General features: G+C 37.1%; 1 protein-coding gene across 5 annotated transcripts in view; it reads right to left on the bottom strand.

Moving 5' to 3' along the window:
• Positions 1-24,518, bottom strand: part of CYTIP (cytohesin 1 interacting protein) — a 90,278-nt gene that overhangs the window by 5,209 nt on the left and 60,551 nt on the right. For all 5 annotated transcript variants that reach the window (XM_069574372.1, XM_069574376.1, XM_069574374.1 and 2 more), the window contains 6 exons: positions 17,543-17,592; positions 17,245-17,299; positions 13,183-13,285; positions 12,873-12,966; positions 10,015-10,084; positions 1,082-1,148 (listed from right to left, as the gene is read on the bottom strand). In XM_069574372.1, the coding sequence (XP_069430473.1) occupies positions 1,082-1,148; positions 10,015-10,084; positions 12,873-12,966; positions 13,183-13,285; positions 17,245-17,299; positions 17,543-17,592 (439 nt within the window). The remainder of the gene's footprint in view (positions 1-1,081; positions 1,149-10,014; positions 10,085-12,872; positions 12,967-13,182; positions 13,286-17,244; positions 17,300-17,542; positions 17,593-24,518) is intronic.

The following is a 24,518-nucleotide window of genomic DNA, read 5'->3' as shown; positions in this document are numbered from 1 at the left end:
CATGAAACTGAAAAGTGAAAGTAAAGTCACTCAGTTGTGTCCAACTCTTTGCGACCCCATGGACTGCAGCCTACCAGGCTCCTCCGTCCATGGGATTTTCCAGGCAAGAGTAAAGAGTGGGGTGCCACTGCCTTCTCTGAGTTGTTAGCAAATTTTAGATCCCTCAGAAAAACACTGTTATACATTTTTAGGAAAATTACTTTGTAAACACAAATAGAGAAGTAACTCATATATGTTTCATTTTCTGAAAAGAAAGAACTTGAACACAAACTTCTGTCATAAATTAGTGCCGAATTAAGAATTAAATGTATCTTTTTTCTATAAACAGATGATCACTTTAACAAACAGATATTGTAAGGTTATAAATAGAGACTTTAGGTCAGTCTTATCTAACAAATATATAAGCTATATTTCACACCCACATAGCTAGTGGTTTCAGTGCATTATTTGTACACATAAGTTCATTCTTCAGGTTATACCAGTCACACAGCAAGTGCCAAGTCAACAAATGTTAAATTCAACCCTTCTTCTCAGAATGCATACAATGGCAAGAAGCATGTATTTACTGTTTTAAAGATCCTTCACATTTCCTGGGTTTGAGGGCCATGAAGGAGAATACCTCTGCGTTATTGTAACTGACACAATTTGAACAAATAATACAAGCTCCACCCAAGAAGCATGCTACCATTCCAGTTTCAAGAGTTTCTCAGAACTACGCAGCCCCTGAGCCATAGGCATTCTCAGGAATCTAAGTCATCTGCCAAAGTAATAAGAAAATGGGGCAATCATTCATATCGCTCTTCTGAAATCCCCAGGTGCTTCTTACGAGTGTGTGCATGCATGCGTGTCCATGTTTTCATGTGCACGTGTTATGTGTATGGAAGAGGGGACGTCATGTGACTTACCCCTCCTCCAAATACACTGGTCACTCCAAAAGCCAAGCCAAAGGAATACAGACTATTTTTGACCCACGCTAGACAATTTTTTCCTTGTAATGATGACAATCTTAAAACAATTTAGATACAGAAGTACTGAAAGAATGAAATATAAGTGTGGTTTCTGAACCGGAAATCACATTTACCATGAAGCAGGCGCTGTTCCTGTAACTGCAGAGATCTGAACTCCACCCATTTCTTCTTCAAGGTTTGCTGAGAAAGAAGAAAAAAAGTGCTAATTATTAGGAAACCCCAGAGAAGACAGCAATGTACTTTCAGCTGTTCAGATTTGTCAATTCATTTTTTTTTTCATTTCTTTCTAGTGCTAACAATCCCTCTCATTCATTTGATAGATTGTGTGTGTGTGTGTAATAGGGGAATATTGGGAACACCCATTTCTCAAGAAATAGTCTAGTAGCACCAACAAATTGAAACAATGACATTGTTTCAATAGAGACGACAGATAATAGAAACAATGACATTTATGATTTTTTTATTTTAAATTATTGGAAAAGCAGATTGCTTGGGTTTGTGTCCATTTACTGGCTGATTCAGCAAGACTTTAAACTCTAGGCTTCTCTCATCTATAACATGAGGACAACAGAACCTAAACCCTTGGATTTTCATGAGGATTATAAGTATTAGTAGATGAAAATGGGTGGAACAGTGGATACAGCTTAGTAAATGTTCCAAAAATGCCATGATCATTTTGAATGGACACAGAAGATGTGGTACATATATACAATGAAATGTTACTCAGCTATGAAAAAGAATGAAATAATGCCATTTGCAGCAACATGGATGGGCCTAGAGATTTTCACACTAAGCAAAAAGCAAGTCAGAAAAAGAAAGACAAATACTATATGATATCACTTATATGTGGAACCTAAAAAAAAATGATACCAATAAGCTTATTTGAACTGCCTTATGACCCAGCAATCCCACTGCTGGGCATACACACCAAGGAAACCAGAATAGAAAGAGACACTTGTACCCCAATGTTCATCACAGCACTGTTTATAATAGCCAGGACATGGAAACAACCTAGATGTCCATCAGCAGATGAATGGATAAGAAAGCTGTGGTACATATACACAATGGAGTATTACTCAGCCATTAAAAATAATACATTTGAATCAGTTCTAATGAGATGGATGAAATTGGAGCCGATTATACAGAGTGAAGTAAGCCAGAAAGAAAAACACCAATACAGTATACTAACACATATATATGGAATTTAGAAAGATGATAATGATGACCCTGTATGCGAGACAGCAAAAGAGACACAGATGTGTAGAGCGGACTTTTGGACTCTGAGGGAGAGGGCGAGGGTGGGATGATTTGGGAGAATGGCATTGAAACATGTATACTATCATGTAAGAAACGAATCGCCAGTCTATATTCGATGCAGGATACAGGATGCTTGGGGCTGGTGCACAGGGATGATCCAGAGAGATGATACGGGGTGGGAGATGGGAGGGGGGTTCATGTTTGGGAACTCATGTACACCCGTGGCAGATTCATGTCAATGTATGGCAATACCAATACAGTATTGTAAAGTAAAATAAAGTAAAAATAAAAATTAAAAAAAAAAAACAGAAACAGATTCACAGACATAGAAAACAAACATGCTTATCAAAGGGGAAATGGGTCAGGAGAGGGATAAACTAGGAGTATAGGATTAAGACATACACACCATTATACATAAACTAGATGAACAACAAGAATTTATCGTACACCACAGAGAACTACATTCAGTATCTTATAGTAACATGTAATAGAAATATGAAAAAAACATATATGTAAAACTGGATCACTTTGCTGTACATCCGAAACTAACACAATATTGTAAATCAACTGTATTTCAATTAAAAAAAAAATACCACCATCATTCTATAAGCCTGGGTCACTACCACTATATTTTCTGCTGGATATCTATTTATTTTCTATACACAAAAAGGGAAGCTGACCAGCTCTAAAAGATATCCTTGGAGGGCTAAACTTAGAACATTTCTTAACAGTTCTTGACCTCTTAACTGCTTCCTTCCTTGCCTGCCCCGTGCATGAGAACAGTGGCCCAAGGAGGGATGAAGTGGCTGTTGTAATGGTCACGACTGCTCATGAGGCCTGGCCCACAGCCAGGCTGTGGATGGGAATCGAAAGTCAACAAAGCAGGAGGCACATGACAAGGCAAAAAGGCTCCTTCTCCCCTCTCTCTGCATTTTACTCCATCCCTTCCTTTGCCACTTCAGGTCCCCACAGCAAGCCCCCAGATTTAGGTCCCCCACCACTCAGATTTGCCTGTGGACATTTATCAGGAAGGAAAGGCAGCCCAGTTAGAAACAAGTGGTCCTTTGTACACATCAGTCTGGAAGGGGCAGACGAAGGCTAAAATGGGAGACTGGGGGGAAAGTACATCTGGAAGAGGAAGACTAAAGGAAAAGAAAATATTACAAGAATGTCATTAAATGTTTAAGGGGGACTCTGGCTGTTCAGGGAATGAACAATCACTGGGCAGGACTTTCTCAGCCTTGATAACAGTAACATATAGCAGCACTCCTTATGCCTGTCAATAAAATATGTAATCAATAAGTCAAAGACATAAAATTCCTTGCTCAGTTAATTCCTTGTTCTTTCTATACTATAACACAGTCTACCTGGCTCTAAGACTGCTGGGCCACCTGAATAATAGCTCTTATAAACCTGAGGTCATGTGAAGATCAGAGTCAGGAAACCAGGAAGTACAGAACCAGCCTTTTTTTCTTTCTTAAAGAGGTTTATCTCTTACCAGAGAATAGAGTCCAACTGGGGAGCATAAGGATAGACCAATACTCAAAACTAATTAGAAGTAGAAGAGGAAGTTGTATTTCTGTACTTACTACCTATAAATACAAAGTCAGGGCTTGCCAAATAGTTTCTGTGAAAATACAGGTTTTTAAGTATCATCTGTTGATTTGTCCCAGTCATCTCAGTATGTCATCACTCAAACCAAGAAAATACCAGTGTAAAGAGCAGCTGTGTCAAAGTGACTGAGAGCTTTTAGTCTGTAATGAAGCTTCCCTATTTTCCTCAAAGTCTGTTTCTGTCTATTATTAACATCACAGGGGTGTATTTGGACAAATCTAACCTCTCATTATTAGAAGAAAATTGAAGCATAGGTGAGATCTAACCTTACTAGGCCACATCAGCTCAGCTCACTGTGCCTAGGTCAGTGCCTATCATACTGAAGCTGCTCCTTAAATGTTGGCTAAATGAGTAAATGAAAGGGTGGCTTTCTGAAACAACACTCAGCTGTCACAGGCTGGATATTGGTTGAATATGTCTCCAATGTTTTCATTCTCCATGAGACTTTAGATAAACCTTTCCATAGCACTTTATTACTTATATCCCACCTGGGCTTCCCTGGTGGCTCAGACAGAAAACAATTTGCCTGCAATGCAATGCAGGAGACCCTGGGTTTGAACCGTAGGTTGGGAAGATTCCCTGGAGAATGGAATGGCTACCCACTCCAGTATTCTTGCCTGGAGAATTCCATGGCCAGAGGAGGCTGATGGGCTACGGTCTGTGGGGTCACAAAGGGTAAGACATGACTGAGCAACTAACACTTACTACTTTTATTGTGCTTTCATAGATAACTGTCCTAAAAGTTCCAAATTAAAAAATAAAGGTTCAATGTAGCAAAACGTTTCCCAAGGGCTACAAACTCAGTAAATATCAGAGAATAGCTCCCTCAGTTAGCCCACTAGATGTGCTATTTCCATGTCAAACATTTGAATCATAGGTCACAAGAAAGGGAATCCCTGAAAATTTAGCTCAGAAGGGACCATTGTTTCTGAAGAAGAGGTCGTGGCCACACAAGGAACCTTCGTGAGACACGATGCCACTAACGTAGCAGGATGCACAAACTAAATGTCACTGTGTGAAGGGGAAGCCATCCTGACTGGTTAATAGGTCAGACCCAGACATTTCTAGCCCAGTGATGAGCTGGAAATTTCACAATTACAAGATTAGAAAGGCAATAGAAATGAAAGATGATGAACAGGAATGAACCCAAAGTTCTACTAGACCTGGAGAAAAAGAAAGAAGTCAGGAGAAAATTAGACCCTATGTGAGGCAGAGACAAAGACAGGTTTTCTGCTTGAGAGAAGAACCTTGGTTAAGCTCTACCACCATGAAAAGGAGGCTGAACAAAGCTGCTAAGGGTGACTATAGCTAATGGAAAACATGTACCCACAGGGGCAGGAGCACATGAGCACAGCCTCACGACCCAAGCTGCATACTGGCCCCCAGGGAAGGCATCCAAGCTGCCAGACCTGGCTCTGTACTGGAAGTCTTGAGTTGCAGAGCAGAGGCCACTGCCCAACTCATACTGAGTGGCACAGAGAGGCCAAGGAAAGCAGGCAATCCACACTCCAGAATTCCACAGAAGTTTAATGATAAAAAGGCAACAAAACTGATCATCAGTCCATGACTTCTCTCCAAACAAAAAATAGAAAAGTGTTCAAAAACTTTAAAATAAAGAGTATTTGCAATCCTCTGAGAGAGAAACGTGATGTTTCTAAGAACAAGAAATTTGAAACAAAGGAAGAAAAGAAAAGATAGGCATGAAAAAGAATTATTTGAAAATAAAAAATTAATTTTTAAAACTCAATAGAAAGAACACATTCTATACAGAACACAGACAACATTACTGAAGATATTATGCAGGAATTAAAAAATAATGTAACAATGAAAAGAACTGAGAAAAGAATGCAGATATAGTAGATACATACACATACATACGTATAAGTGAATCACTTTGCTGTACACCTGAAACTAACGTAACTGATTGCAAATCAATTATACCTCAATTAAAAAATTAAACAAAAACATAATGTGATACAAAATCTGAAAGAGTGGTTAAGAAGCATGCAAGGTAAATCAAAAGATTCTGAAATGTGCCTAGCAGGAGTTTCAGAAGATTATCCAGGGAATGATGAAGAAGGTATATTCACCGAGGTCAAGCTGATAATTACCCCAAACCGAAGAGTCACAAAAACTGAGGACTCTGCAAGTTCCCAGCAAGAAAAATTTAGAAATGAATCCAAGCCTAATGAGACTGTGGTGAAACTGTAGATCAGGAAAGACAAAAGAACTCCTTAAAAGCAACCAGGAAAAAGATGAATAATTGACCAAAATTGAAATACTGGGTTTTGAAAAGATCCCCAAATAGGAAACCCTCTAGAGAGAATTACCAAGGGAAAAAAAAAAGACATAAAAAGTAGTACAAATGAAAATGGGAACATAAGCACAGCTTGTTATAAAAGAAAAAGATGAAAATAGAATGTTTATTATCAACTTCATGCAATAAATTTGAAAACTTCAAAACTTTACTAGCAAAAACATCATTCAATAAAGCTGGCTCAAGCAAACAAACAAACAAAAGCAGAAACCTTGAGCAGTCTTATAAAGAAACCAAAACCGAGTTTAGAAGTATTCACATCAAAAAGAACCCCAAGGCCAGGTGATTCAGATAGTGTTACAAGAATTCTACCAGAGGACAAAAAGGGGAAGAGATTCCTCAGCTCATGCTAAGAGCCTAGTAAATTCGATACCGAAACTAAAAAAGAAGATGAAAAAAAGATAGTCTGAGAGAAGAAAATTACAGGCCATTCTACCTGTAAAATGAAGTTATGCTCAACAATTCTAAAGAAAATGTCAGCAGGCCAAATCTATAAGTATATAAAAAATATAAATTATGACCACAATTTACATAATTATGTTATACTTATTATAATTATGTAAATTATGGATGTATTATAGAAATGCAAGGGTGTTTTTACATTAGAAAATCTTTAAATGTTATTCACCAAACCGATAGATTTTTAAAAATAAATAAGAAGACCATCTCAACACTTACAGAAAAAAAAATGTATCTGATACAAGATAATACACAAGCACTATAAACAAGACTAGCAAACTTGGTATAGAAGGGAGCCTTCTTAACATGAAAAGTATATCCCTAGAGATAAGAAAGAGTCAGAAGAACTCCCTTTATGGTCAAGAGCAAAGCAAGAATGCTTACTAGTTTAGTTTCTATTCATCACTGTATTATAGACCTTACCCAACATAGCAAAATAAGAGCTGAAAATCATTCCTAATAGTTAGTATCTTCATGAGAAACTCAAAATAATCTATAGATAATTAGAAATTATATAGTCTGGCAAAGCATTTGAGTATAATAACAGCGTAGAAAAATTTATTTCACACATCTATGCATAAACCTCAAAACAATATTTTCAATAAAGTAATTATATGAGAAGAAAAATCATTTTACAAAAGAATAAATCTAATAAAAGATGCATAAGATCTATCTGCATAAAAATATAGGACCTTATTGAAATACAAAAAATAATTAAAAATTATCTAGTGAGATAGTCTGTCAGTAAGAAAGCTCAGTAGCATACGGATATCAGGTTTCCTCAAACTGATCTATATAAAACCATGATACCCATCAAAACTCCAAAATTAGTTATAGAATATGACAATCTGATTCTAAAATGTGCAAAGACAATTAAAGAGCCAAGAATAACCTAAAAATCTTGCCCAATCAGACATCAATATTTATTATAAAGGTAGAATAGCTGACTCTGAGAGAAACAAATTAATCAATGAATCAGAATTAGAAGCCTATAGGATCCTTCATATATGGAACTAGTGTAAAAACAGAAGTTTCATTTCAGGTCCACTGGGGAAAATGAAAGACTGTATAAAGTAAATGGCACTGGGAGAACTGAGTTTCCAAAGAGAAAAAATAAAATAAAATTGGAATCTTATCTTATACTATGTAAAAAATTAATTCTAAGTGAATTAAAGACTTCAATATTAAAAAAAAATGCTTTAAACTTTTAGAAGAAAATATAGAAAATGCAAATTACCTACAAAAGATAAACAATTAGGAGATCCCTCACAAACAAAATATCAAATAACAATACAATAAAAGGACTAAGGAGACAAAACATCAGCTTAGAATAATCCAGTTACCTGTAAAACTCTTTCAATAGCAGCAGGGAAATACATATTTTTCAATAAAGACCCACCCACCCTCACTGAAAGAAACACTATGGCAAGAAGGAAAGTGAACCCAAAAGTAAAGAACAGAATATAAGAAATGGGGCAAGCCCATCAGTTCACAGGTTGGTATACTCACTCATTACCAGCAGTTAGGAATAAAAACCTGTCTTTTTTATTTTGAAAATTGATAGAATTTTCTAAAGTAAGCAATAATAAGGAAGATGGAGTCCTAAATGGACATTTAAAGATGTTGAGATTCCTGATGTTCTGGGAGAGGATGGAGGTGTTGAAAATTTTCTAGGTTAGAAAACAATAAAGTATGTATATTAAAACTTTAAGAGAAAATGTTCAAAGCACAGAAAATGCTTATAAACATGCATATATGTGTCGTGCAAGAGAGTTCTTTATTCCATGAAACATAAACCTATTGCTTATATTCTACATTTCTTTCCTTTTTTTCTTACAAAGGGCTGAAACAGCCAGTTTTATTTTTTCAAAAAAGATTTTCACTAAGACCCTCTACTGTAGAAACAAATCAGCTTTCGACAGTTTTAAAAAACCTAAAGATAATATGATGAGCTATTTACTCCTTACAAAATTTCAATGATAAAATGTTAGAGACTCTTCTTTTAATTTGAAAACTAACACTCACTATTTGCAATATCCTGAAGGTCCTAACCAATACTATAAGAGAAGAAAAAATAAACTAGTTGACTAATTGGGAGTAAAGGGGCAAACTTTTATTATGTGCAGATAATATGTTTATATAAAAAAATCCAAGGGAATCTGCAAACATACAGCCAGAATAAAGGGAGTTCAGCAAGACTCCTGGATTTAAAACTTTATCTAAATATCAATAGCAATAAGCAGTTGAAAAATTAAAAGATCACATTAATTACAGCAAGAAAAATTTAGAAATAATTATATTTATTAATTAAAACCACAATTTAAATTTATTTATTATGTGGGAATAAATCTATCAGTGCATATGTAATAAACATATAATATGTGATATATAATCAGTGTAAATATAAAATGGATGAAGAAAATACAGAATGTTTTTGAAGTACATAAAAGACTCGAATGGAAAGACACAGACCCTGTGTTTGAAGTAAGGAAAGCAAAAATCATAAAAATGTTCATTGATCTCATTTATTCTATAAAGACAATTCAATTCTTATCATAACCTAACAGAGGATATTTTTTTCAAAGAATTTTATAGATTGATTCAACAGATCAGAGGGATAAGCAAAATGATAAGAATATAAAACTAATGTTGACAAAGAAGAAAACAGGGCTTGTTGATAAATTAGATGTGGAAAAAGGGAGGAATACAAGATAATACAGAAATATGGTAACTCTACCCTCTTGGACTCAATAATTAAGATGCATGTGAGTGAGGTCCTAGATTTCATGGCCTGCCAGAATTTCCTCACGCTAGGAAACTGAGATTTTTAAGACCCTCAAAGGGCCCAGAGAATATTCACTGAACATCCTGCACTGTGCAACATCTCCTGAGAACTTCAATTTCTTCTCCAGAGTTGACAGTGTATTTGCCAACAAAAGTAGATTCAAGGATATCCACAGGAGTAGAGGAACTTGATCTTTGTAGAAAGAGGGAGGCGAAATGGAAGGAAACAAAAAACGAAAATCCCAGGCCTTCCTACACACACATACAGCACTTGGGAAATCGACAGCTCCTCCATCTTTGTTTTTTCCCAAACAGAATGTAAATCAAAAGAGATCACAGGTGCATTAATGAAACTTCTTCAGGCAATGTGCTTTCCTGTTGCCTTTCTGAGCCCCATAGACACACAGGAGGAGGAAGGAAGGAAGTGATTTGCCCTGGTTTGTAGAATTTAATATTCCTGCAAAGGTAATTGTATGGCTCTTGATAATTCAGCAGTTTAGACTCATCATGACATTTCATCTTCAAGGGCTATCTCAAGTCTTCAAATAGATGTTTATTCTTCCACTCACACATTCAAGGATGAAAAATTTGCCCCACTGTATTAAATTAAATTACCTTTAAAACTTGCAGCTTTGCCTCAAGCTCTGTTCTTTTGAGAATCATTGTTCCATTAAGAGTCTCTATCCTGTTTTAAGAAAAAATGGAGGGGAGTGGGAAATAACATGAGTGATTCTCTCAAACAAGCACCATCCCTTACAGAGTACTACACTTTGAGCACAGACTGTCCTCAAAAAGCAACATAAATGTCACCATTCTCATGGCACTTCAAGTATCTGGACCTAAGCCAAACCTTCTGACAACATTCAAAGAAAGAATATGGAAACACACACACACACACACACACACACACCTTTTGAGAGGGTGACTAGAAGAAAAGGCTCTGTTTTATATGTAAACTGTAGCTTATTTTATAAAAGCCACTCTGGGGCAATGGTGGTTGTTCTCTACTAGAACATATTGTGTGGTCTGGCTGAACCACCTCTTTCATTTGGTAAATATTCATGGGGCACCTACTATGAGCCAGACTCTAGACATCATGCTAAGCGTGAGGAATACAGCAATTGAAAACCTGCGCTAGGGACTTTCAAACAATGAAATCAAAAAACTACGTCTTGAAATGGGAAAATCTCTTCTTCCTTAAGATTCTAGAAAATTTTACCTCTGTAAGTTGCCTGAAATTTAGAACTAGAACAAATAGGATCAAAACTACTGAGATATTAACTTTCAAATGACTCATCTCAAAACTTTTAAGTGTACAAATTTTAATCCTAGAATTATCAATTTAATGGTGTTCTTTCTCCCTATACCAAATGCCTTTCTAAAAATAAAGAGACTTGTTCTATCCTGAGTGATTCATTTGTTTTGTGGGCTCAAGTTAGAAGCCTTTATTTTGACTACAAAACCATCATTCTGAATAAGATAAATATGACGTACAAATTACAAAACTAAGCATCTTTTTAAGTATTGGTTCAGAGTCAATAAGCTGTAACTCTATAAAGATGCAAGAAATTTGTCACAGCCTGGTAAAATAATAATATTAAATGCAGTCTATTGGGTATAATGCTGTTTCGATAGCATTATACCCAAGACAATGAGATGATAGCAAGCCAACACACCAGTTTTCTCATTACGGGCTCTTGACTCTAGATGTTAGGGAAGATCCATGTGAATCTGTTTGGTACCTTACTGTTAATCTGAGCTACCCAAGCAACAGATATCTGTGGGCAGAACTGTAGGCATAGCTTGGCTGCTGTCTTCAGTATTTGTACAAACTGTCTATCATTTCCCTGCCCTCTGGATTTCCACCTATCTCCACCCACTACTCTTTAATTATACACCTGCGGTCTGCCCACTTCACCCATTTGGAATACAGGTTTCTGATTCTAACCACCAGCACGTTCCCCTGAACATGTTCCTACCTCATGGATTGAAATTTCTCTGGAGCTAGAGTGGTCCCCATCCTCTATCCTGAACTCACAGCAACCACAGAGTTGGACACGGTCCTCTTCCACCATCAGTCATCTTTCAAAATTACTCTCACAAAACCTCTCCCAACCCCCCAAAAAACCATCCTCTGAAGTTTTAGACTAGAATCACAAAAGAGTGCCCAGGGAATTTTTCATTGGCAGCTTGCAAGGAACAGCTGTGGGATAGCTGGAGAAAGGATCCTGGCATCCAGAGCAGATGGTCAGATCCCAGTTCAGGCGCTTACTAAGTGGTTGGTTTTAACTAAACCTCATTTCAGCCTGAGTCACTTCACTTATAAAGAGGAATAAAATCAACTTCACAAGATGACTGTAAAGAATAAATGAGATAATCAGAATAAATTCTAAGCTATTACACCTGACTGGTGAGACCCATGCTCTGCTTCCTGGAGAACACTCTGTCTTCATTTCTTACTCTACTCTTCTTAATTCACCAGCCACCAATTAATTAGACTGGCTATCTCTCTATCCCTTGAAAATACCAAGCCTACTTTGATAACTCAAACCTCTCTTTTACCTGAAATGTTCTCACCAGGAGTTCATCTAACCATCCCTTCTCATTATTTCACTCTCAGCTCAAAATTCATCTTCTCAGAAAGGACCATTTGTAACACTTAAGCTAAAATTGCAGCCCTCTCACTCAGTATTTTATCCCATCCCTTTTTCTACTTTCTCCATAATAGTCATCATAATTTAAATATCAAAATTACTTATTTTTGTGGTCTTCTCTTACCTATCTCTTTCCATGATTAATAAAACAATAGAAGAGTCTTTGTCTCCCCGAGCCTATCACAGAGCTGGAAATATAGTATTTGCTCAATAAATATTATTTTAATGAATGGGTGAATTCCATCTTTGTCTTATTAGGTTCTAAGGGTGGAAACGTCAGTTGAATCTCTATTGGGGAAACAAACATCCCATTAGTAAATTGGGAATAACAGCAGATGTCAGTGTATATGTTGCAGGGCAGGAGGGCTGAGCAGACTGTTCTTTCAGACAGAACACTAGGAGATAAAAACAACTGGCTGGTGGTATAAGAAGAAAAAGCTCAGCCCTTCTGAATTTCCATTTGCTCTAACCACAGGATTATGTAAACCACGGAAACTGGATTCATTCCTCTCTGTCTAAACAGAATGTAGGCCAGTTTAATTGAATTTGAATCAAAAATAAAATTTTAAAAATGCTATCCTTCCCACTCAGACATTGGGCTACTGATGCCCTCTGACTTCAGATGTTGACAACATGTTCAAGTTTGAGGAAACCTTGAGAAACAAAAGGAACTGATAAAAACGTCTGTACCCAATCCCCAAGCTATGGTGTGCCGCCTCCCTTGTGATCCTGAACAAAAACCCTATTCATTCATTCAACAGGCATTATGAGAGACGGTAACAATTTTTTAAGCCCCACGGGAAGCAACCAGATAGTTACATTAACAGGTTTCCTGACGATCTGATCAGGTCAACAACTTGTTTGTGGGTAAAGCCTTCTGTGCTCACACCATTGATTTTTGCAAGGACATCACCTGGGAGATGCCAAGAAAAACGAGTGTTAAAATGGTTGGTTAAATAATCTTTCCTGACCCACAAATGAAACAAAACACACACGCCCCAAACCTTGGCAACATAAAGGAGCTGAGGAAATTCAAAGCAACAATCACATCCTGACCTCCACCATCAAAAAAAAATTTGTTTTTCTTGCTATTTAAATAATTCCAAACATAAGCATAGTTCTGACTTACCAGCTTGCAGGCCAGCACAGTGTGCTGGGCTGTCCTCCTGGATTTTGCAGATCAGGGTGCACATATCTGTGGAGCAGGTGTTCTGGTTTGGGAGCCTGTAAGTCTGTAAAATGAGAAAGATACATAATTACTATTAAAAAACTCAAAATCTATTTGTCAAAAAAATTGAGCAGTATCAATTACCTTATGTAACATGATACATAAGTACAAAGAACAATCTGGGAAGCTTTTCTGAGTATAAACTGAATATAAGGACCAATCTGACACCTCCCACACATTCTGTAGCTGACCCCATTCATTAAAAAACAAAACAAAACAAAACCACATCTGGGGCTTCCCTGGTGGCTCAGTGGTAAAGAACCTGCCTGCCAATGCAGGAGACACAAGTTGGATCCCTGGCCCAGTATTATCCCGCATGCCAGGGGCCAACTAAACCCATGTGCCACACCTACTGAGCCTGAGCCCTAGAGCCTGTGCCCTAGAGCCTGCAAGTCGCCGCTACTGAAGCCGACATGCTCTAGAGCCTGTGCTTCGTAAAAAGAGAAGCCACTGCAATAAGAAGCCCGCTCCCTGCGACCTGAGACGAGTCCCCACTCACTACAACTAGAGAAAAGCAACACAGAGCCAGCACAGCCAAAAATCAATAAATAAATGTTAAAAGAAAACACATCTGGCTTAAGAAAGGAAGCAGTGTAAGACTGGCTTAAGATTTAAGACGTTCATGCCTAAGAGACCACCTGATGCTATTGGGTATTTAACAAGAAAAATTCAGTTTCTCTTTCCCCAGTAGGATAAAACAACAGTAGCCAAGAGCAGAGAGAAAAATCTCTATGTGGTTCTCCCAAGCTAAAGTACTCATTACAGGAGCGTATGAAACATTACACATCCAGCAAGGGAGATATGCCAACAATAATTATTTTAAATCAGAGTTCTGCAAATAATGACAATCTGCCCTTCATTAATTCAAAAGTTTTATAATTGACTCAATTATCTTCATTCCTGAACACTCGTTGGTACACCTGCCCTGAATACTCACCAATTCATTAGCCACTCGACTAAAAGAGAAAAAGTTATGCTTCATCTCTTGCCTCAATTTGGCAAAAGCAACTTGGTTTTGTTTTTCCTTTCAATTTGTACCAAGAACACAGCACCAGTGTTTGATGAATAGAGTGGCCCAGTGTTCTATTTTCTTCTTTTTCACATATTTAAGTTATAAGGTCTAGTTCCGTTTAGAATCAAAATTAGCATTCTGAGTTGAGTAAGTCTTCCTAATATATGTTTCCTAAAATTAAACCACATCCCAGTATTGCTTCCTTGTGGAAAAACTAATGTCCGATGTCCATTCCTTTATATTTTAGACATACAGTTTCCAGAACCAGCAGAACTACAAGTCAATCAATGTGATGAACTTCTAGAAACTTGACTTTGTTAACCTTAAAGGGATTTCTATTTACTCTAAAAGGCATTTAGAGTTCCCCTATCTTAAAGGCAGATGAGACTTTAAGAGATCATGTAATCTACTTTCAAGACCCTGATGCTAGGAAAGATTGAAGGCAGGAGAAGAAGGGGACACCAGAGGATGAGATGGTTGGATGGTGTCACTGACTCGATGGACATGAGTTTGAGCAAGCTCCAGGAGTTGGTGATGGACAGGGAAGCCCGGCATGCTGCAGCCTGTGGAGTCGCAAAGAGTCGGACATGACTAGCCAACTGAACTGAACTGAACTGAATTTACTTTCCATCAATATGAGAGATTCCTTTAACAGATTTTTTGTGCCAGGGAATCTTCTTGCCACCACCCAGGCCCTTCCAGAAATGAAGCATGGTCTGGTTCACGCAACACATGGACCAAAGCTATAAGAGATCTTCCTTTGGGAAACCACTGTTATAATGATTCTCATTAGCAGTGAGAATTTACGCTCCATGTCCAGGAAGCAGAGTAAGTACAGTGAAGGGGAACTGTTAATTGAGGTAGCATGCACTTGCGTATATGTTTGCCACAGGTGTAAAATTTGTGGTTCGAGATAGGCAGAGGTCCAAGAGCTTTGGAAAGAACTAATCAGTTGGACATTTTTCTTTTGCTCAGTCATTTCCTAGAGACACAAAAGTACACTACTTTCTCATGCCCAATAGCCTTCATTCTAACACTTGTCATTTGCCTACCTTCTACTGGAATCAGGCACATTATTTAGTACTTCACATAAGTTATCTCATTAAAAATGCCTAAGAACCTACTAAAGTAGCACTGAAAGAACACAAATTCAGCTGTAAATGAATCTAAGGTCTGTGTTCTGGTCTTGCAACATGACTGTCCATATCAGCAAAACATCGATGGAAACCAGTGGAGGTGAACTTGTTCTCTCCCAGCATGCCCTGTGCCCCACTGACCAGGATCCAAATACATGTTAACGAATGGAGGCACAATAAGGGTATATGAGATTCTACTTGGCCTTTAAAATGTTCTCAGGGCATGCCCCCTATTTGATAATCACTATAAGCCTTGTGAGTACTAGGTAATAGGTAATGCATAGAGCTAGTAATGGAAAGCATACACCCACAGGGAATTTGCAGAGGAATGGACCCTTGCATCACTAAAATAACATGCTACAGTCCAGAGGTGAAGCCATCATTCATGTGAATCCACAAAGGTTCAGGCCACTAAAACCTGTCAAAACTGTCTACTAATGACAGTTTTGATTCTTGCTCCATGCAGTGTTTATGGTATGAAGGAGAAATGTGGGAGAAGCAGTGATATGTCTATAGAAAGATGAGAAGAGATTCTCCTTGGTCACGTTAAGTAAGGATAAATGAGTAGTCTTTGCTCCTGTTTTCAGTAGCAATCACTGAACATCCTTGGGCATAATTCTCATTTGAAAAGAAGTGGTCACAAAAAGCACAGTGTCTCTACAATACAGAATAGGGAGTGTTTCATGTGAATGAGGAATAAGGGAGAGTACTATGCTTCTAAAGCCCAATGAAAGAATTAGAGATTTCACCAAATTCAAAAGTAGAATTCAGAAAGGAGAAGGTCTCTTCTTTTCTCTGAGAGCCTTCTCCCTGCTCATTACAGCTGAAGTTCCATTTTGTTTATTCTTAAAACGCATCTTACAGAGCAGCATCCTGTTCCTATTCTTAAAACACACTGAGTTTCCAATTGTTGTGCTGATAATTAGTCACCAAAGTTTTCTGAAGCCAGCACCAAAGTTAAGATATAAAAACTGATGTTTGGTATGAGGATATGATTATGCAGAATGCTTCTAAAAGAAATGCAAAAGTGTACTGGAAAAAGAACACAGTAATACTTAAACTACTTCTGTTGCGCTTAATTAGACATGCCTTTGTTTGACCTAATGCATCATGTTTACAAATATAGCCATGAAAAAGCAGACAGCAAGTAAGAAATTAAATTCTTAGGCTATTAAATAGAAATCCATAAAGACTTAAAATTTCCTACAGCATGAGGCAATACACGCATAGAGCCAAATATTCTTAAGCATTTTCAAATAATAGTAATAAAATGTTACCACTAAGGAAAAGAGTACAAACTTTTCATAAAGTCCAATATGAAAACTTTAGTATTTTCAAATATAATAGTAACTATAAATGAATAGATGCAGTCCATATACACAAATATATTTCTGTCAAGTATCTCTGAATACTGAAGTGTAGGCAAAATCTGATGCACAGTGTAAGAAATTATTGTGCAAAACCCATCACTAATGCTAATATATAAGATTCACTTATAAAGCGTACGTCATTCTCTTATTTGTGAGCTGACTGATAGCAAGAATTTCTGATCAGTCTCAGACCGACAAGAAGAATAAAGCAAAGAGAAACAAGAAGTTGAGTAAATCTCAGGGTGATTACTTTATCTGCTTGAATGTTTTCTTTCCTTGATGGTACCCAACAAACCGAAAAACTGCCAAAAACAGCCACACATAGAACACAAGTCACAGCCTCTCTCAATCCCTAAGCCCGACTTCATTCTTTCTTTGTAAATATCATGATATTGCCAGTGCCACTTTCTTAATTAAAAGTCTGGAAAATTTGAAAACTGCCCACCTGAATTTCAAATCCAAATGTTCCATTATCTTGTTTTTCCACAGTAACAAGCTTTCTGTAAAAAAAAAAAAAAAAAAAGCTAGGAATGAAGATCAAAGTGTCACATTTGGCACATATCTCTCATTAAAAATAACTGCCAATAAAAAATAGCTGATGTTTGTATAAATTGTAGTATGTATGACTGTGTGTGTGTGTGTGTGTGTGAGTGTGTGTGTGTGTGTATGAGATATCAACAGCCTGGAAACCTGTGTTCCTAAATATCTTGGTGAGACACCAAAAAATAAATGAAATTCTTTACCTTTGAGACCAGGAAAAGTCACCTACAGAACTTGATCTTGTCAGAGCAAGCTGAAAAATAAAAGTACACAGTTATTGAAAGATCCTTAAGACACAACTGCAAAATGTTCTAAATCACAAAGGACTCTACTTTGGCCCCACTCCTGGGAAATTGTTACAGAAAGACAGTAATTTCCACTCTCCAGTGATAGCAAAGGAGAGCTGGGAAAGGAACCATTCAGGTATTTCATTTGAAAGATTAAAACAGGCTTCGATAATAACACCCTATGGCAAAAGAGTTAATGTAATGTGGCAAAATTCCGAAGCTTCCAAAAAGAACTTCATATCTAATCTGTATCTAAAATAGCCTCTGAAAGTTTAACCACAGCAGTTTATAATCACACTGAAATCCAAAGAAAAAATAACACCCATAGAATGGCATATAAAACAAAATAGTTGATAGTTTGGGGAGATGCTGATGAAATGACTGTTTATTGTAATAGTTTAATATGTTACTGTTTTTAGAAGGATAAAATCATCTAATATCTAGAAGCATAATTTGGGTAAAAAGAGGGACTCAAAACCTCAATTATTTTTATGATTTATTTTTTCAATCGTTTTAAAAGAGTACAGTCAGATTTCTATTCAAGAAAGGAAAGGAACTTCAGAATGGTATAAACGTTGTAAATGGCATAAACTTTTGCTTCCCTGGTAGCTCAGACAGTAAAGAATCTGCCTGCAATGTGGGAGACCTGGGTTTGATCCCTGGGTCAGGAAGATCCCCTGGAGATAAGAATGGCTACCCACTATGGTATTCTTGCCTGGAGAATCCCATGGACAGATGAGCCTGGCAGGCTACAGTCCATGGGGTCGCAAAGAGTCAGACAGGACTGAGCAACTAACACTTTCACTTTACTCCTCTGCATGTTTTGGGAAAAGATCATTTAAAGATAAGCTTCCAGGATACAGTCTATCATTATAAATAAAGGAAAAGTTGCTGAAAGGTGTCATTTTTTTAAAGTAATTATAGTGAGTTTTGTGTGTATTGTGTTGGTTCTTTGCTTAGGCATTAACGAATGTTAATCAGCTCTTTCTCAAGTGTTGGTTCAGGGTTCCAAAACAGAAGTTCATGCTACTGGTTAGTCCAAGGTGTTTATTTAAGTGGCAACCTATTATGCTTCCTATATATCAGTGACTATAGAAAATATCAGGAGATAATGCAGGTGTCCAAACAAATAAAAGGAAAATAGAAGCTAACAGCCAAAAGGAGAAAAGTATGCAGAAGAAATTAATGCACAAATGAAGTCTTCATTAAGGCATCTGTTAGAGAAGCTACATCACTGTAAGGAAATTGAATTACCAAGTACAAAATGCCAGCATTCTCACAAATTTTCTTGAATGGTTCAGTGTTCAGAATTTGGCCACTGGTCAGTACCGTTAACCCAGTGAAAAAACTGACCTTTTCCTACAATAATAATAAATTTATTATACTTTCCTCTTTTATTAGTTCTGGACTGCAAATCATTTATATCATCTTGAAGACTACAACAAGAGAAGGCTCAGAACCAAAAAAAAAAAAAGTTTCTCTATATTTGCTTAAAAAAAAAAAAAACAACCCTAATGGTGGGAAAGATTGAAGGCAAAAGGAAAAGAGGGCAGCAGAGGATGATACGGTTAGATAGCAACACTGACTCAATGGACATGAATTGGAGCAAACTCCAGGAGACAGTGAAGGACAGGAAGCCTGGCATGCTTCATCCATGGGGTCACAAAGAATCAGACATGACAGCGAGTGAACAACAATCTATTTTTAATTTATAAGAACTAACTGTGGAAGGCCTATTAGAGTTTGCATGGTTTGTTTCAGCCTGATTTTGTCCTGATAGGTACCATTAACAAGGGTGGGGACCATTCAGCTATGCAGTCGGCTGCCTTCTTGTGGAAAAGAGCAATAAACTTGATTTGCCCAAGCATTCTCAACCTCTCAACTATACTATACTCATATTTTCTTAATTTATTTTCATTACCTCTATTTGCTTGGCTTTTATCCTTACTTCAGATGCAAAGTACTTAGGTAGGTCATGTCATGCTATCTGTAAATCATAACTAGTGTTTATATTTAAAAATATTATTCTTACTATCAATACTCATCAGATTATGCATATATTTATAGATATGGAAGCATATATGTATACTTATATGAAGGGCAGATGGGATTAAATACCTCACTTCTGTTCATAATTACTTGTAGCCTTTGGGCCTCTTAGGGGATGTATTCATTTTATTTCTACCCCAACACCTAGCACAGGGTTTGGAATAGAATGGAACCATATAAAGAGAAAAACAGAAGTAAACCACGAGATAACAATACAATCAAGTAAGTGGTAGTGGGAGATGCAAAGTTTTATAAAAGAGTCTTCAACTCTCTCCATTAAATTAAATAGTCATAGGAAAAGCTCAAAGGTAGAGTTTTAAAAATATAAAATAAAATTTTAAATGGAAGAAAACAAACAAAGATTAAAAAAAAAACACACCTGAATTCTAAAACAGCAAAAACCATAGCAAAAGAACTAATAGAAAACAAAGTCAGTCAAACTCTAGCTAATTGACCTGATTAAAATGGAAATATCTGCCTAGAATAATAGGAGATGCAGAGCAGATACTCAGCTCTTGGGGACTGACTTGGGTCATCAGTGAAACAAAGAAAAAAAACCAGACTAAATCAAATTATGAATTAGTTTCCACTCTGGATCAGCAATGAGCCTGTCATAGGCACCTAACATTAAATACACACATTAAATGAATAGTTCATTTTCATTCATTTAGCAGGAATTAATGAATTCTTAAAGTTTTGAGACTTTTTCCTCATCAATTTTAAATACACCTTTGCTAAGCAAATAATCATAGCATTGATGAGAATCTCAAGATTTCATCTCATCCTCCATTAACCTGTCTTCTAAATTTAAAAAAAAAATCATTCTAGATAAATTCAAATACAAAATTAAGTCCACAAGACAAATCCAAGACCTCTGTAAAAAGGAAATTTCCCCACCTCTCTTGGGCTAAACTTTCTACTCTAGCTAATTAGATTAATATGGAAATTTCTACCTAGATGAGATGCAGAGCAGAAACTCAGTTCTTGTGGACTGACTCGGGTTCAGTGAGAAAAAAAAAAAAATCAGACTAAATCTAATTATAAATTAGTTTCCACTCTGGATCAGCAATGAGCCTATCATAGGCACCTAACATTTAAAATTAAAAAAATTTTAAATAAATGAGGCACCATCAAATTCTCTGACACATGCCACATCCAGACACAGTACCTACTTGTTTTTGATCTGAACTCTCAGACTCAGGCAATGTGGAATGTTCTTAGGGTTCAACCAAAGGAATGTTCTTAGGAATGTTCAACCAAACTATCTGTCTAAGTGAAAAGAAGTATGTCTGAAGTCTTATTAAATATTTTTACACTTTAGAACAAGTTTTGTCTGCAGCCCTCTCCCTGGAGTGAGCAGCCTTCTTCTAGAATCTGACCAGTGGAGTCTCTGCTCCCTAGACTGCCCTCCCAACCCGAGCCCTTTCTCGGGGCTGGAGGGATGACACCAAAACTCCTGAATGAGGAACTGGTATGCAACAAACAGCATATGCTGGCAACAGCTGTCTTTTATTACACATTATCTAATATGAGAAATCTAGGTTTAGCAATTTGGCAGGGCTGCAAACTACACATTCAATTATATCTCCTGAGAAGACAAAGTTCCTTAACCCCTTGCTAGCTTCTGATCCCTGGGTTGGGAAGATCCTCTGGAAAAGGGAATGGCTACCCACTCCAGTATTCTTGCCTGGAGAATTTCATGGACAGAGGAGCCTGATGGACTACAGTCCATGGGGTCACAAAGAGTCGGATGTGACTGAGCAACTAACGCTTTCACTTTTTTTCAGCTTCTAATATAAAGATGCCTGGGGTTTGGGCTGAGGATCCCAACTCTTGTGTTTTTAGTCAGGTGATTTAAAAGCTTGCCAAAAAATGTAACCTAATTTTTGCTGCTATGAGATGATTCACAATGTCCCTCTTTAGTGGGAAACAAAGACCAAATATTTCAACTGTCAGTTTGCAAAAAATAATAATAATCTGTAGCAGAGCCAGATAGTCAGCCCTGCAGAGGAGCTTGTAGTTTCATACTGTAGCCACTTCTGCTGCTAAGTAACAGCCTGCTACTTCCTCTCCCCACTGTGTACTCATTTCCTGAAAGTGTCATGAGTGGGGGAAGGGACAGATACCTACTCACAGATGAGATATTTTTGTTTTTGTTATTTGTTTCAAAAGTCCACAAATTGTGTGTTCTGCTCCCTTTCCAGTACCCTACCTCATTCTCCCAATTCTTCCATGAATACAGGGTTTTCCCCTTTTTGAGTCAGGAGGCTTAGAATAACATGGCTCTGCAGAAATATTTTAAGATTAACAAAATAATGGAGCTGAACTCAATTTCTTAACTATAAGCGCTCTTGAGGAATGTAAATACTGTACAACATTGCAGCTTCTCAAGAAAATCTTTTTGTGGGCTCATGAGTCTCTTTCAAGAAAAATTTTTGGATATATTCTCTAAGAGCACCACAATATGGATTAGAGAATACTTATCAAATTCTTTTGTAATGAAGTTAACAGTTTTCTACTAAAAGTATTCATTAAATGTCAGAATATCTTGTTGTCATCAAGAACACTTAGGAATTTTAGTGACAGATGAGTGTGTGGCCAGAAATAAAATAAAAGCTCCTGAAGGGCAGAACCCAACTCAGAAATACATACTAAGTCAGCACAATATTCTATATCTGACTTATAACTGAAATCACCCTTCCAGAAGTTGTCTATTTAGGAATAATTTGATAACCAAAGAAAACCAAACAAAGAGAAACAGTTTGTGGTCCCACGAATGCATATTCAGTCTTCCCCTCTGTCAGTTTTTCACTATAGCATTCAGTGAAAACTACTTTCCAAGGGTGACCTACTGCCCTTGGGAAAATGGGTGTAAGGCCCATGGCTACTCTTTTAGTATCACAACATTCATCAAGATAACCTTACTTCATACCATCTCCTTCCTACAGCATTTTCCATTGCAGGGATTTTTTTCCTAAAACTGTGTTCAAAAGTGGGAGACCTCACTGGGTGTATGTCACCTCCTACAAATACAGATAATATGAACACAGAGAAATCTATTTTTAAATAATGTTGAGTGCAAACACCCCAGTGATTCTGAAGATTAATCTGAAACTATGGGCTAACCAGATACAGCTTGGCAGAAACCAAAGCCAGTGATAACAAGAAGTATGAATTGTTGATGTCAGCACTGAAAGGGTTGAAAATAACAGTGGGCAGAAAACACCTGCTTGTGGGATTGCTTCACAGGGATCTCGTTGCCTGCAATTCAGTCAGTGCCAAATGAATAGTTATTCTCTAAAGACCAGTTAAAGGAAATGAACATCCATTTGGAAAATTCTAAACGGTTGGAATAAACTTGCATCAAGTCTCATTGATGATAATTGTACAGAATCAAATATATCATATACAAATGTTTTGTTTTGCTTTTTATTTTCTTTAAGTAAATTTCACAACAGTAACAAAAAACTGTCTAAATAGGAGGAGTCTCACCATGGGAAAGAATATGAAGAAAGGGAGAAGAAAGGACCTACAAAAGATGTGAACATATAAGTAAAATAATTGGTGAGGAAGTGTGTGTGTATGTGTACATAGATACACAGATCACACACACACACACACACACACACACACACACACACACACACACACACCTGTGTCTCATATACCTAAATCATTCTCATCTTCTCCCATAGCCTCCCTGATTGCTTCTTTTTAGTTCACGCTTTCTTCACTCAGGCTTAAAATCAAATGTGGCTCCCTCTTCTTCACCGCTTTTCACGGCAAAGTCTTTGTGTCTCTTCTCAATTCCTTCGGTTCCTCTTTCTCCAACTACTGCAAAAATTGCTCCCTCACAACTAGGCTCTACCCATTTACTGACAAGCAAGTTTCCAGAGTAAGGTTCCTGAAACCTTGTATTCAGTCATGATCAGTTCCCTGCGTACTGGTCAGATTACTACTTCCTCAGGGGAAGTGTCCAAGTCTTATGAAAAACAGCCCAGCTCTGAGGTCTCCCCTCCTCTCCCATACAGACACTCATTGGGTCCACCTAACACAGTAATATACGATTACTTAAACTTCCCTAAGGGCCCCAAGATCTGTACCTCAGCATTTTAATTATTCCTTTGCTCCGGAATACCCTTCAATATCCAGTATATCTATCCTTGAAGGTTGTATTCAAAGACATGTACTTGGGTTAGAGCGTGTATGTTACTTTATATTGTATAACACCTACTTGTTCTGTCTACTCAATCGTAAACCCTGTAAGGCGGGAAATTTTCCTTCTCATCTTTATACACTCTACACTGCTATACACCTGAAAAGTGAATAAAGGTTTTGGTACTTCCCAAAGGGGCTTTATTTTCAGACAGTAACTTGATAGGAATTTATTTTTATTAAACTTAATGTCATAAAGGCACTTTGGAATTGAAAAAGATCAATCATCCAAACCAGAACAAATTATTCCCTTATCTCTCTTGAAAAATACCAAAGAATCAGCTATGTGCATCACTTAAAAAAGATCATGACTCTTCCACTATGCTATAACTCTGTAATCCTGAAATTAGAAGGCTTAAGAAGAACATACAGCGTGCATGCAAGATTTAAGGGCAAAACTTCATGCTTTAAAACAATTCTAAATATTTTTGTATTCAGATGTGTACGTGGAGCATTATAGCAAGCTAGCTGACCAAAATCTAAAGAGATTTTCTGGTTTGATTCTTTTTTACAAGTTGGAAATTGAAAAAAACTCGCAATAAATCCAGTTGGACATGGATTTTCCCAAATGAGTTTTCCTCTCTAGGGAAATACTTTGCAATCACAATTAAAATAATAACATAATTAC

This window comes from Ovis canadensis, chromosome 2 (assembly GCF_042477335.2).
Source record: "Ovis canadensis isolate MfBH-ARS-UI-01 breed Bighorn chromosome 2, ARS-UI_OviCan_v2, whole genome shotgun sequence".
NCBI classification, from domain to species: Eukaryota; Metazoa; Chordata; class Mammalia; order Artiodactyla; family Bovidae; genus Ovis; species Ovis canadensis.
The sequence above is the reverse complement of the archived record's forward strand: the minus strand, read 5'-3'. Positions and strand labels throughout refer to the sequence as shown.